The 13,468-nt window shown below is 41.8% G+C and overlaps 2 protein-coding genes across 11 annotated transcripts in view; one reads left to right on the forward strand and one right to left on the reverse strand.

Moving 5' to 3' along the window:
• LOC119975498 (SPHK1 interactor, AKAP domain containing) overlaps nt 1-4,840 on the forward strand; it is a 545,083-nt gene extending 540,243 nt beyond the window's left edge. For 8 of the 9 annotated variants that reach the window (XM_038815238.1, XM_038815239.1, XM_038815243.1 and 5 more), the window contains one exon: nt 1,732-2,788. In XM_038815238.1, coding sequence (XP_038671166.1) covers nt 1,732-1,878 — 147 coding nt within the window. In that variant the 3' untranslated portion in view covers nt 1,879-2,788. Of the gene's footprint in view, nt 1-1,731; nt 2,789-3,602 lie in introns of those variants that run through there. The other variant, XM_038815237.1, reaches the window with a different exon arrangement.
• A 700-nt stretch (nt 4,841-5,540) lies between these two features.
• daw1 (dynein assembly factor with WDR repeat domains 1) overlaps nt 5,541-13,468 on the reverse strand; it is a 62,791-nt gene continuing 54,863 nt past the window's right edge. For both annotated transcript variants that reach the window (XM_038815247.1, XM_038815246.1), the window contains 3 exons: nt 13,273-13,349; nt 6,890-7,052; nt 5,541-6,075 (listed from right to left, as the gene is read on the reverse strand). In XM_038815247.1, coding sequence (XP_038671175.1) covers nt 6,041-6,075; nt 6,890-7,052; nt 13,273-13,349 — 275 coding nt within the window. In that variant the 3' untranslated portion in view covers nt 5,541-6,040. The remainder of the gene's footprint in view (nt 6,076-6,889; nt 7,053-13,272; nt 13,350-13,468) is intronic.

A 13,468-nucleotide genomic window follows, 5' to 3' on the forward strand; every position in this document is an offset into this window, starting at 1 on the left:
GATTAATTTTGGTAGAAAGAATGAGGATAGACCACATTAAGAAAAGGGTAAAATTTGAAAGGGGGTGCAAGAACCGAGAGATGTGGGTATGTATGTGCAGAAGGTGGCAGGGCAGGTTGAGAGCGCAATCTTTAAAAAATCACTTGGGATCTTGTGCTTTATAAATAGAGGCAGAGAGTACCACAGCAAGGAAACTTTGATATGTAGTGTGAAAGCTTTAATTGAAGCATTTGGTCCAGTACAGGGCACCACACTTTAGGAAGAATGTAAAGGCATTGGAGAGAGCATAGAAAAGATTCACGAGACTGGCTTTGGGAATGAGGAACTTTTATGTGGATAGATTGGTATAGCTATTCTCCTATGAGGAATTTGAGAGGAGATTTCCTATATCCATAGAATTCCTACAGTGCAGAAGGAGGCCATTCGGCCTAATGAGTCTGCACCAGCCCTCCGAAAGAGCACCCTATCTAACCCCACCTAACCTTTGGACCCTCAGGGGCAATTTATCATGGCCAGTCCACCTGACCTGCACATCTTTGGACTGTGGGAGGAAACCGGAGCACCCGGAGGAAACCCACGCAGACACGGGAGAAAGTGCAAACTCCACACCAAGACCAGAATCAAACCCAGGTCCCTGGCGCTGTGAGACAGCAGTGATAACTACTGTGCCACCATGCCACCCCAGATTTGATGGAGGTGTTCAAAATCGTGTGGGATTTGGACAGATACAGAGAAACTCTTTCCATTAAACTCTTTCCATGCAGCAGGGTAGCATGGTGGGGGCAGCAGGGTAGCATGGTGGGGCAGCAGGGTAGCATGGTGGTTAGCATAAATGCTTCACAGCTCCAGGGTCCCAGGTTCGATTCCCGGCTGGGTCACTGTCTGTGTGGAGTCTGCACGTCCTCCCCCTGTGTGCGTGGGTTTCCTCCGGGTGCTCCGGTTTCCTCCCACAGTCCAAAGATGTGCGGGTTAGGTGGATTGGCCATGCTAAATTGCCCGTAGTGTCCTAATAAAAGTAAGGTTAAGGGGGGGTTGTTGGGTTACGGGTATAGGGTGGATACGTGGGTTTGAGTAGGGTGATCATGGCTCGGCACAACATTGAGGGCCGAAGGGCCTGTTCTGTGCTGTACTGTTCTATGTTCTATGTTCTATTAGTGAGAGGACATGGATTAAGGTGAACAACAAAATAATCAATGGTGACATGGGAGAAACTGCTTTATGGAGTGAGTGATTAATATCTGACTGTACTAACTGAGAGTGTGGTGGAAAGATGGGTACAGATTTACGAGAAAATACTTTCAACAATTTTGAAGAAGAAAGGGAGTTTGGAAATGAGACAGTAGGTTGTAAGAGAGGGGATCAAGGGTTGTTTTTTAAGGGGAGTGTGATGGTAGCAGATCTCAAAGGGAGAGGGACAACTCCTGAAGAGAGAGACTCACTTACAATATCAGCTAGCATGGGGATCATTGTTAAGAAATGACTGGGAAACTGTAGAAATAATGTTATTCAATTTTGTTTAATCTTGCATCCAGATTTGACAAGTCCAAAGATGTGCAGGTTAGATGGATTGGCCAAAAGGTTGGGTGGCAGTATTGGGTTACGGGAATAGGGGGCTAAAGTGGAGTGCTCTTTCCAAGGGCCGGTGCAGACTCGATGGGCCGATGCACTGTAAATTCTCTGATTCTATGAAAACGCTCTGGTTCAATAACTGCTTTCTTTGTTTGGATTCAGTTTTTAGATGTTGTCCACTCTGCTCAGCGGAAAGCCTGGAAGCTGAAAGATCTGTTTCTTGCAATCCTGCAGTATTGTAAAGTGCAAGAGGAGGGAGGAAGCGTTCTGACAAGAAGTCTCTTTGACTGGCTTCTTGAATTCGGCTAAAGGCTAATTTGCAATTTTGACTTTGTAGCTAAACAGGTAAAACATTCAACTTTTGAAGTTGGTTCTTATGACTATTTTAAAGCCAGTTTGTGTTCTCATTGAAGCGATTAATCATACATCATGTACACATGGGGCAGACACAGCAGTACTGTACACAACATGTGAAAGCTATCAATTGTATGGGAGTCAATCCGGAGCAATTTTCTATTGTCAGATTTGACTTACTTCTCCAAGATTATGAGGATAAGCATGCTATTTCATCACCTAAGCAGCTCCACTGTTATAATGGGCTTGCAGTGCACATGTATAAGAGCTGACCCTGATGTAACCAAACCACACAGTGCAAAGTTGAATTAGTTGTTACCTTTTATCTGATGTGTACTATACATGTGAAGAAGCGGACACTGACATACCCAAGCCATATTGTATCAGACAGCAACAAACCGTCAGCTTTTACCAAGTGTGTACTGTACATGTATATTTGTGTGGCATGTATCTAGAGCAGATTTGGATAGTGTTTTGAAAAAATATTTTTGCATTCATCTTATTAAAATTGTATAATGTATGTACAGTGAGCATGTATGTCTAGACAATCTTTAAGTTAGTGTATAGATCAGGTTAATCACAACTGCAACAATGATTTTAATGTACTGAAGCTGCTTACTCTGTTGAAAAAGTTATACATTGTGAAGACATGCATCAGAACGTAAGATTGAAAAATGTCATCTATCCAAACCCAAAGCCTTTGTAAAACACTGCCGTCCACAGTTATGAATTGCTACGAGTTCCCTTCAGCTCCATTCCAGGGGCCATATTGTCTGGGAACAGGAACAAATAAATGGGAATCAATCCACTTGGAAACTACACACTGATTAATCCATCGATTTTCCTGAAGTCTATCCTTATAAGGTGGGGGGGGGGGGGGGGGGGGGCGGGTGGGGCATCAGTCACATGTTTAAAACTGTTAAATCTGACATTCAAAGGAAGATTTGCATTTATATAGCATCTTTCATGACCACCAGACATTTCAAGCGCTTTATAGGCAGTGAAGTACTTTTGAAGTGTAGTCATTGTTGTAATGTAAGAAACACACATAACAAACTCCCACACACAGCAATGTGATAGTGAATAGATAATCTATTTTTGTGATGTTGATTGAAGGATAAATACTGGCCAGGATACCAAAGATAACCTCCCTGCTTTTCTTTAAAATAGTCCTATGGCCAGGGAGCACAGTGGCGCAGTGGTTAACATCGCTGCCTCACAGCGCCGACATCCCAGGTTCGATCCAGGCTCTGGATCACTGTCCGTGTGGAGTTTGCACTTTCTCCCCATGTTTGCGTTGGTTTCGCCCCCACAACCCAAAAGGTGCGCAGAGTAGGTTGATTGGTCATGTGAAATTGCCCCTTAATTGAAAAAAATTAATTGGGTACTCTAAGTTTATTTTTTTTTAAATAGTATTTTGGCATCTTTTATTTCCACATGAACAGATAAATGGGGCCTCAGCTTACCGTTACATCTTTAAAATATCCATTTTTAAAAAGCACAAACCTAGGAGGGAAGCTTGGAGCAAGCCACTACTAACAGTAAAATCTACTATTCAGTAAAAACAAATACTCGGGGTCAAAAAGAATTTGGACTCAGTATGAAAAATATGGATTAATTTGTAATATTTTGCATTAGTTATTTTGTTCCATTTTATCAAATTACTTTCTTTATTACAGTTTATTTACAGTACCATATCAAAACAGTGGAATAGAACAGCATGTTTCTCAAACTCCAACTGAAGTCTTGTTTAGGATTTAGTGCTTTACCGTGTACAGGAGTGACAAAGGTTTCCTGATTACTGTAAGAACTTATCATCACACATATCCTACCTTCTTCATGTTTTCCATGAAACTGAAGTCATCATGGATGTAACTTGTAATAAATATTGATTGAAAATGTCAGGACTAGATGTTTCTCTGAATTCTAGAACCCTTCTCAATCTCCTCACTCCTTTTGTCGTTGTGTTGAAAACAGGATTTGTTAACTTTGTTAGGGGAAGGCAGACTTTACTAACTTACCCTTTATAATTAAAATTCTGGTATCCATCATGTCTGAGCTTCAAATTAACACCATAACCATCAAGCTGTCAGTCAGCTGTCTGGGCATTTAGGCCTCTGGGATTAAAATTCCATGGTACTTCCACTGGTTGAGACCATTTTCAGGGGTTTCTGCTTCAACATGCACAAAGCAGAACTTCTTTCCATCTGTTAGAATGCAAGTCCATGACTGATGTGGGACCAGTGGCAGGCAATCTTGGTCGCATTCCACCTGGTAAATTGCACCAAATTGCACCAAAGTGGCGCCCTTCTATTGACATTTAAACACATGCAGAATCAGTGCCAGACCCTTTACCATTTACTGGCCCTGATCGGTGTCCCATTCTTCGACTGGTCTGCTGGGCGGTGGGCGGGAATGTGTAAGAAAGACCTCCATTTATCTAGCACCTTTCACATCCTCATTGTCCCAAAACACTTCACAACAAATTAAGTACTTTTGAAACATAGTCAGTGTTGCAATGTATAAATGAAGTAGCCAATTTGTGCAAAGCAAGCTCCTATATACCACAATGTAATAATGGCAAGATATTTTTGTTGGGGAGGATGTTGATTGAGGGTTGAATATTGACCAAATACCTCCCTTGCTTTTGTTTGAAATCATGATATGAGATCTTTTATGTTCACCTGTGAGGGAAGATGGGGCCTAGATTTAATGTCATGTCCAAAGGATGGCACCTCTGACAATGCAGCATGCCCTCCGTACTCATTAGTGTGTCAACTTAAATTTATGTGCTGAAGTTTCTGGGGTGGGACTTCACTTCACTCTTTCTGTTAAAAAATGTGTAAAAGAATGAAGTTAATTAGGATGTGTGATATCGAAAATAATTTAAGAGCACAAAAATAAATATTGAAAATTGTATATGGATGAGTGGTCTCCATTGTAAGGGGACAATTCTTATGGTGACTAGCCTGGAACAAAATACATTGATGTTAAGGAAAAAGCTGGAATCAGTAAGTCTTTTGCTCAATTGACCCAGGTCAGCTGTACTTCAGGAAAGGAAAGCAAAATTTAAATGTTTATTATTCCTGTTATGTGATGTAGAAACGCATTGCAAACAGTAAAGTACACTTGCAACTGGCAAAGTTAGTGTACCTCCCTCTAAAGTTCCTTCCCTGTACAATGATGATTTATTTTCCCATCATAAGAAAATGAACTCAATGCATTTCTAATTGATGAAAATGTAATGTAAAACAAAAAAAGTCACAGTTTTGACTATGAGGTGCTTCATGCATGTGGAAAGAACTGACAAAAATTAATCTTCAACCTGAGCACATTGCCTGCTCACCTTTACATGCGGAACATCTGGAGGTTGCTGTCATAAATGTATACTCCCAGCAGAAGCCCTCAGTTGGTGACTGTGCAAAAAGGGAAATTGCTAATATGTTACTTGTGACTTTGCAGTCCTTAATTTTCAAGCATGGAAAAGCCTGCCATTTGAACTGCAAGGTCTCCTGCTGGAGCACATATTCATAAAAATGGAATCTCAGTGGTAACCGCATTCTAATTAGCTGTTGATACCATTGTATACAGGAATAATGAAGACAGCAAGACACAGGTAAAGACCTCCGAGATCCACTTTTAATTTGTAAACAAATTGAAGAAGGTTTAGATGGTCAGCTCATATGGCAGAATACTTCAATGTAATTGTGGTACTTTATAAAAGCATTCAATTTTGGTGCAACAACTCATGATGATCAAACATGAACAAAGATAGTTTTTAAATATTTGCAGAACAGTTAACACTTGTATTATTAAACTTATAACAAACTTTGTTAAGAAAGAAATAAAAATTGTGCTGTGGTTTGTTACTCAAACATTGTTGTAGTCAGAAGTGTAGCTCGCACTGTTTAAGATGATCCTCTGACAAGCTTGCAATAGCATTTGTTTGTAGACAACAAAGAAACTGAACATGTTGCTTAGGTTTCTTCACAAGTCCTTCTTTGAGACAATGAGTGTCTGAAATAATTCTCTCACTTATAGAACAACTATAGCATTCTTATTCAAGAGATTTATCAATGTGAATTTACGAAGGTAGCTTTAAAAGCTCCATCTTCATTCACCGCCAAATCCTGCAGGTGTTATCCTTGCTTCCTGTATTACAATACAAAAAACTAAATTTAACATTTCTTACTCCAAATAAGCCAACAATGTTTCAGAATTAATTCCGGATGTTAAATGAACTTTTTAGTAGGTGATTTATTTTTAATCCTGCTGCAATTGACTTCACATACAAGTTGAATACCCTTCAGTGTACATTGAGAAAAGACTGGTCTTCCTGCCTCACAGACTAGGGGTAGGCCAGTGACCCCTGAATCAAGAACAATAAGAATCAGAAAGAATAAGAACTAAAGTTACACCAAGCAATGCACAATATTTAGAAGACAGATATAGCAACAAGTCATTTGAAGGATGTAATCTAATAAAGAATATAACTATTTGCTTGTCAAAAGGGGCACACCTGAAGCACCAACTTTTCCAACATTGATCAAGTTCACATGGAAAAGAAAATGAAAAGACCTGTGTTTAAAAAGCACCTTTCACGACCACCAGATCAGTTATAGCTATTGAAGTACTTTTGAAATGCAGTCATTGTTAAAGTATAGGAAATGTTAGTGGTCAATAAAGATCGAACGTTTCCGTACTCCCAATTAGGAAATAATTTTGTTGTGCTTTCTAGGGATGTAGAGGGGAAAAAAAAGAAAAATCATTGTAAGATTATACAGTACAGAAAAAGGCCATTTGGCCCATAGTGCCTGTGCCAGAAAGAGCTACCAAATTATTCCTGCTCCTTTTCTTTTCCTATAGCCCTGCAAGGGTTTCTCTTCAAGCATATATCCACTTCCCTTTTGAAATTTACTGAATCAAGCAGGAAAATATTTACATTAAGTATCATTTCACACAGTACCTGTAATGATGGCATTTCCTTCGTAGTTAAAAGCACATGAGAAAATTTCATCAGTGTGACCTTCCAGCACCTGAAGACATTGGCCTGTGCGAGGATCCCAAAGCCTGGATGTCTTATCAGAGCTGCCTGTAAGAATGCGACTGCCCTGAGGATTGAAACAAATCTGACAAAAGCATTGTAAGATTAGAACATCTTGCATTCATGACATGGGAACTGCTAAGATTACTTAAAATACTCTATAGTAACAATGTTACTCATAGTTAAGTTGCTCATAGTTAAAACACAATGTCAGTTCTAAATATGAATTGTAAAAGCACGATTGCTTAGCATAGCCCATGTTGGAGCTGTCTTTGTTCCTTAGAAGTTGTATATGTCACATGTTTATATTAAAGTCATATCTTGTTTCATCTCGGCACAGATCCACCTGGGAAGTCAACTAATAGTGCTGAGAATTTCTTGTCAAGTAGCACTGCGTTCCTTGTTTCAAAAATGAAATTGATAATGGGGCCAATGTTTAATTTGCATCTGAACTTCTGTCATGCCAGCAGTGCAACACTGGCGTCAGGAAGACAAACATTTGGGCGGCATGTGGCGCAGTAGATAGTACTGGGACTGCAGCGCTGAGGACCCGGGTTCGAATCCCGGCCCTGGATCACTGCCCATGTGGAGTTTGCACATTCTCCCTAGGTTTGCATGGGTTTCACCCCCACAACCCAAAAATTGCCCTTTAATTGGAAAAAATATATAATTGGGTACACTAAATTTATCAAAACAAAAAGGAAGACAAAACATTTTCTGTTTCATCTTCATTTAATTGTGGCAAGCCAAAGGTAGAAAATGGGCACCTCAACAGTCATAGGAGTGTGGGAAATTGCTGTGCTTCTATTCTGAGTTAGCCAATAGAGGGCAGAAATCTCGGTGAAATGATTGAATGGTCCTGCATTTCTGTCCTTCCTGACTCCACATGTGACAATCCTGACTGCACATTTGACAATCAAGTCACCCCAGATCACCCTGCAGTCTTCAGCAACTGAGGGATCCTACTCCATCAATGTTCAGCTCGTCTGCAAACACAAACAAAACCCATACATGTGTGCGCAAGATACCCAAAGAGCTGCCATGATGCTTTTTACTTGCATCAGTAGAGGTGCCCTGGCATACTCACAACTCAAAGTAGAGTTAACCAATGGTTCCTTGGAGACATGAGTTATCCTCTGATGATCTGGTTGATGATATGCATGAGGAAGGAAGACAATGATGTCCAGGAAAGATAAACAAAAAGACAACTGACCACCAGAGCTGGATGTTGAAGATGTGCTTTAGGACCCTCGACATATCTGATGGTGCCTCTAAATATGCACCAGCCTGGTATCAATAATGAATTATCATTGGATAACATTGCACAGTAACAAGGACTGGAGCTCTGGGAGGAGGAAGTTTGTGACTGCACCATCTCTTCAGAGGAAGAAGAGAAGCAACATGACAACCAGAGGAAGTAGAAGGGTAATGTGGCAAGGGCATCAGCAACTGCATAATTAGCTGCCTGAGAAAGTCAAGATGGGCTGATTCTGACACGGTTCCGTAAGACCAAACGACATGGGAGCAGAATTAGGCCACTCGGCCCATTGAGTCTGCTCCGCCATTCAACCATGGCTGATATTTTCTCATCCCCATTCTCCGGCCTTCTCCCCATAACCCCTGATTCCTTTAGATTCACTTAGATAGAGACAGTGCAGCCATCAGGCAGCCTTCCTCTCCAACCTTCAATACAAAGCTTTCTCACAATCATCAATTCATCCCATTCATGGGCGGCATGGTGGCGCAGTGGCTAGCATTGCTGCCTCACATCGCTGAGGACCCGGGTTTGATCCCCGCCCCGGGTCACTGTCCGTGTGGAGTTTTCACATTCTTCCTGTGTCTGTATGGGTCTCACCGCCACAACCCAAAAGTGTGCAGGGTAGGTGAATTGGCCAGGCTAAATTGCTCCTGAATTGGAAAAAAAATGAATTGGGTACTCTAAAATAAAAAAACCTTGGCCTCTTTTCATTCAACAAAGAAAAGTGGCAATGTAAGAAAATGGAGCAAACTAATAACTTCTTTTGTACAGAAAAACTGAACATAAAATTAACAATCTAACACGGTGTTAAACATCCATGAATATACTCTTGTTCAACTGCAATTCCTACTCTTTTTACCATTACTGCTGCATAGGTGCTCGCCTGTGGTTTCAGCACATGTGGAGTCAGGCTGCTCATAACTCTGCTCTGACTGATCAATGCTCATGGTCAATGTAGTCTTGGTTTTGAGCCTGTAAGAACCTCCAACTGATTGACAATCTCCCATCCTCTTGTGCAGCTGTGCAGGGCCAGACTTGGCCATCGGGGCAGGAGAGGGGACCAAAGAGTCAGAAGTGGAATACTTTGAGCAGAGTTCCTATTTTCATCTCCTCGTCTTTTATTTTCCCTCCCACACTTCTCTTCTAGCAATGAGCTGGAGAGCACCTTGATCGAACATGGCGATGTGCTGAATGGTCAAGGTTTGGTTTTCATCAGTCCTGATTAAGTTGGCAATCTGAGCGTGCACTTGGCTGACCGTCAGGTCGGATGTTCAATGGAGAAAGTCAATCTTTCATGTATGTAGACATCAGCGCGAAGGCCTGAAACATCATGGCACTTATGCTAGTGACAGAGTGGCAGGAAGAATGTAAAATAAGCATATTATTTAAAGGGTGAGAGTTTGCAGAGGTCTTAGATGCAAAGGGATCTGGATGTCCTAATACATGAGTCACAAAAGGTTAGAATGCAGGTACAGCAAGTAATCAGGAAAGCTAAAGGAATGTTGCTGTGTATTACAAGGGGAATTGATCACAAACGTAGAGAGGTTATGCTTCAGTTGTACTAGGCACCGGTCAAACCACATCTGGAATACTGTGTACAGTATTGGTCTCCCTATTTAAGGAAGGATGTAAATGAATTGTAAACAGTTCAGGGAAGATTTGCTGGACTTAAACTTAGAATGGGAAGGTTATTTTATGAGCAAAGTTTGGACAGGCTAGGCTTGTATCCATTGGTTTAGAACAGTAAGAGGTGGCTTGATTGAAACATACAAGATCTTGAGGGATCTTGACAGGGTGGATGTGGAGAGGGTGTTTCCTCTTGTGGGAGAATCTAGAACTAGAAGCCACTGTTTAAAAATAAGGGGTTATTCATTTAAGACTAAGATGAGTATTTTTTCCCCCACAGAGGGTCGTGTGTCTTTGGAATTCTTTTCCTCAAAAGGCAGTGGAAGCAGAGCCTGAATATCTTTAAGGCAGAGAAGATAGATTACTGATAAGCAAGGGGGTGAAAAATTATCAGGGTTAGGTGGGTTGAGATTACAATCGGATCAGTCACCTTTTTGAAATGCGGAGTAGCCTCGAGGGGCCGAGTGGCCAACTCCTGCTTCTAATACGCATGTCCTCCAATCTCTCTCTAATCTTGTATAGAATGGCTAGAAAGGCTGACAGAACCTCATTTGTCATTGCTAGAAGAATTATACTCTTCTACAATGGCCACAAAGGCTCAGTATCTACATCAAGCTGAGCAGAACTTGGAAAGTCCTCTGGCTTTGTACAGAAACTCTACACTACCTTGTTTCTACCACCTACTCCTGCGCACTTGTGAGATACACTGAGAAGCCACCAAACAACTTTTCCTCTTATTATTTTGTTGTGCACGGTCTATTCATTTAAGGGCAAGGCTCTTTAAATTTGTTTGCCCAGCTGCACATTTACAGTGACCTGAATGGGCCAACTTGAGCTCATCCTGCACAGGAATTTCTGGGTTGGCTCCACAGCTAAGAGAAAATATTGTCAACTCCTGTCCTGTGATTCTACAGAGGTCTGTTTATCTGAGCTGGTGGGTGTGCAGTGAGTCTTACAACAGTCCATCCTCAGCATGAATGCCTTCTTTTGAGAAGTCTTCACCCAGCTCCAGTACTATCTCCTGTGGGACAATGAAGGGTCTATGGGAAATAAAAGTCATAAATTAGAATTGTCAAGGTAAGGGGAGCGATAAATCATCAGTGTGCACATTCACATTTCAGTGGCTTCTTACATCAAGTCAATATGGGCGAGTGTTGTATGCCATCTGGTTATTATTAATTCCATTACCAGGTAGCTGGAAGACCCCCATCTCCAAGCATTTTGATATTGACTTATCTTCAGCCAAGAAGGGGTGTGACTGCATCCTTTCTCAAAGTGTCCAGATAATTTGCACCCCTCACAATATCTGCAATGATCAACAAACTCTGATTTAAAAAAAAATCCCCAGCTCCACGCTATCAGTATGGAGATGACTGGAGGTCCCTGCTGTTCTGTGTACTCCTCTCCAGCAAGGAGGAAAAGGAGATAACTAGAAATGTGAGAACGTTTTGAGAGGATAGATATTTGTGCTGGGCTGCTGGGAGAATGAGTAGTATTGGTACATGTTTAGATGGGGATGTGAGGAGGTGTTTTGACAGAGGGAAAGGTGCCGATGCCGGATAGGTTGATACACTGAATGGTGTGCAGGAGCAGACTTGGCAAGTCAGAGTGACAGAGGTTATGAGAAGATCCACATCAGGATATACTTGAATGTTGCCACACCTTTCCTGCTCTGATTAGTTCATTAAACTTCTTTCAGCATTCTATCCAGAGCATTGCACGACTCCAGCTGCTGGCCTTCTCAGTGACTTCCAACCAGGCCTTTTTGTTCTCTGCTCCAGATTTTCACCGCCTGTCAACAAAATACAGAATCTCCCTTTGGGTCCATACCACACACACAGTATCATTGTGCGAGAGGGATCTGTGAAGTGTGGTGCTGCCTTGTAATGTTCAGAGTTAATTGCTTCAGGTTTTGGCTCTATTTAAATGCCTGCACAATGCTTCAATTCTCATGCTTTAAAAAAATTAATTAAGGGACAATTTAGCTTGGCCAACCCACCTATATTGCATATTTTTGGGTTGTGGGGGTGAGACCGACTCAGACACGGGGAGAACGTGCAAACTCCACACGGACAGTGACCCGGGGCTGGGATCGAACCTGGGACCTCAGCGCCGTGAGACAGCAGTGTTAACTACTTTGTCACCGTGCCGTCCCCAATTCACATCCTTTAAATAGCTGAGTTGAAATACATTGATGTAGTTTGTTATCACGCCCACTTAAGTTAATTGTTCAGATGTAAATGCAGTGGCTACATTAAAAACTACTGTCAAAATACATCCGAATCTCCCTGGTTCCCCATGCGCTGCTGGGTTTTCCTGCTGCCAGTGGCAGAAACCCAACTCAGTGGCCTCTTCTTCGTGCAATAAATTTCTGTTCGATCTCTGAACTTTGTGTCACTACCTGGCTCTCCCAATTTGTGCCAGAAGTATTCCAGACGCCATATTGGCTTGGGAATCTTGTAGTCATCCAAGGTGTCCACTTGAAATGGGTGTTAGCGGCGCCGAGGACCCAGGTTCGATCCCGACCCCGGGTTACAGTTCGCGTGGAGTTTGCATATTCTCCCTGTGTCTGCGTGGGTCTCACCCCCACAACACAAAATGATGTGCATTGTAGGTTAATTGGCCACACTAAATTGCCCCTTAATTGGAAAATAAGAATTGGATGCACCAAACTTATTTAAAAAAAAGACAGGTTTGTTTCAAACCAATTGCAAGACCCCAAAATGAAATTCAGCTACAAATGGGTGGAACTTGAGCCTAGTTGTCCCAGGTTGATTGGCCTAACATACCGTCCACTAACTAAAAATAGACCACTGGAGGTCACTTGAAAATAAGCAAAGAAAATTTATTTGACGATCCAGAATCAAGTGACCCTTTCTCTGTGACCCATTAAAAAAGTCTATGCATTTCAGTCTAGCCCAAGACAAGATTTATTGATGAGCTCTGCATAAGAACTGGCCCTTTCCAATGACCGAGTTAAAGTAGGATCCTGTTTGCACCCAGGGAATTTTTATGCTGTGGGGTTGAGACAGCTGACCTTAAAATTTTTTTTAAATGAAAGTACCCAATTCTTTTTTTTGTCCAATTAAGGGGCAATTTAGCAGTCAATCCACCCACTCTGCACAACTTTTTGGGTTGTGAAGATGAGACCAACGCAGACAGGGGGAAATGTGCAAACTCCATATGGACAGTGACCCAGGGCCGAGATCGAACCGGGTCATCAGCGCCGTGAGGCAGCAGTGCTACTACTGTGCCACTGTGCTGCCCCAAATTCTCATCCTTTAAATGGTTCGTTGCTGAGTTGAAGGCAACATTGACTCAACATGAAACAGTATTCAGAGCAATTGATCTGCTGAATTTGTGCCTGTTTTGAGCGCAAAACAAATTACACCCCTTAAACCTGATCTTTTTTTAAACCCACCTTGGAGATTTCTCCTTCATGACCTTCTAGCTTCACCATACATTTGCGGCTGGCTGCGCTGTAAACCCTGGCAGTACCTTCAAGCAAAGAGTGAACAGATTCAGCATTGTGATTTCTCTGGACAAATGGCATAATATGTATAAAAATAACAGCAATGAAGCATGACATTTTCCTATGATTAACTGCAAATTAGATA

This window comes from Scyliorhinus canicula, chromosome 13 (assembly GCF_902713615.1).
Source record: "Scyliorhinus canicula chromosome 13, sScyCan1.1, whole genome shotgun sequence".
Lineage (NCBI taxonomy): Eukaryota > Metazoa > Chordata > Chondrichthyes > Carcharhiniformes > Scyliorhinidae > Scyliorhinus > Scyliorhinus canicula.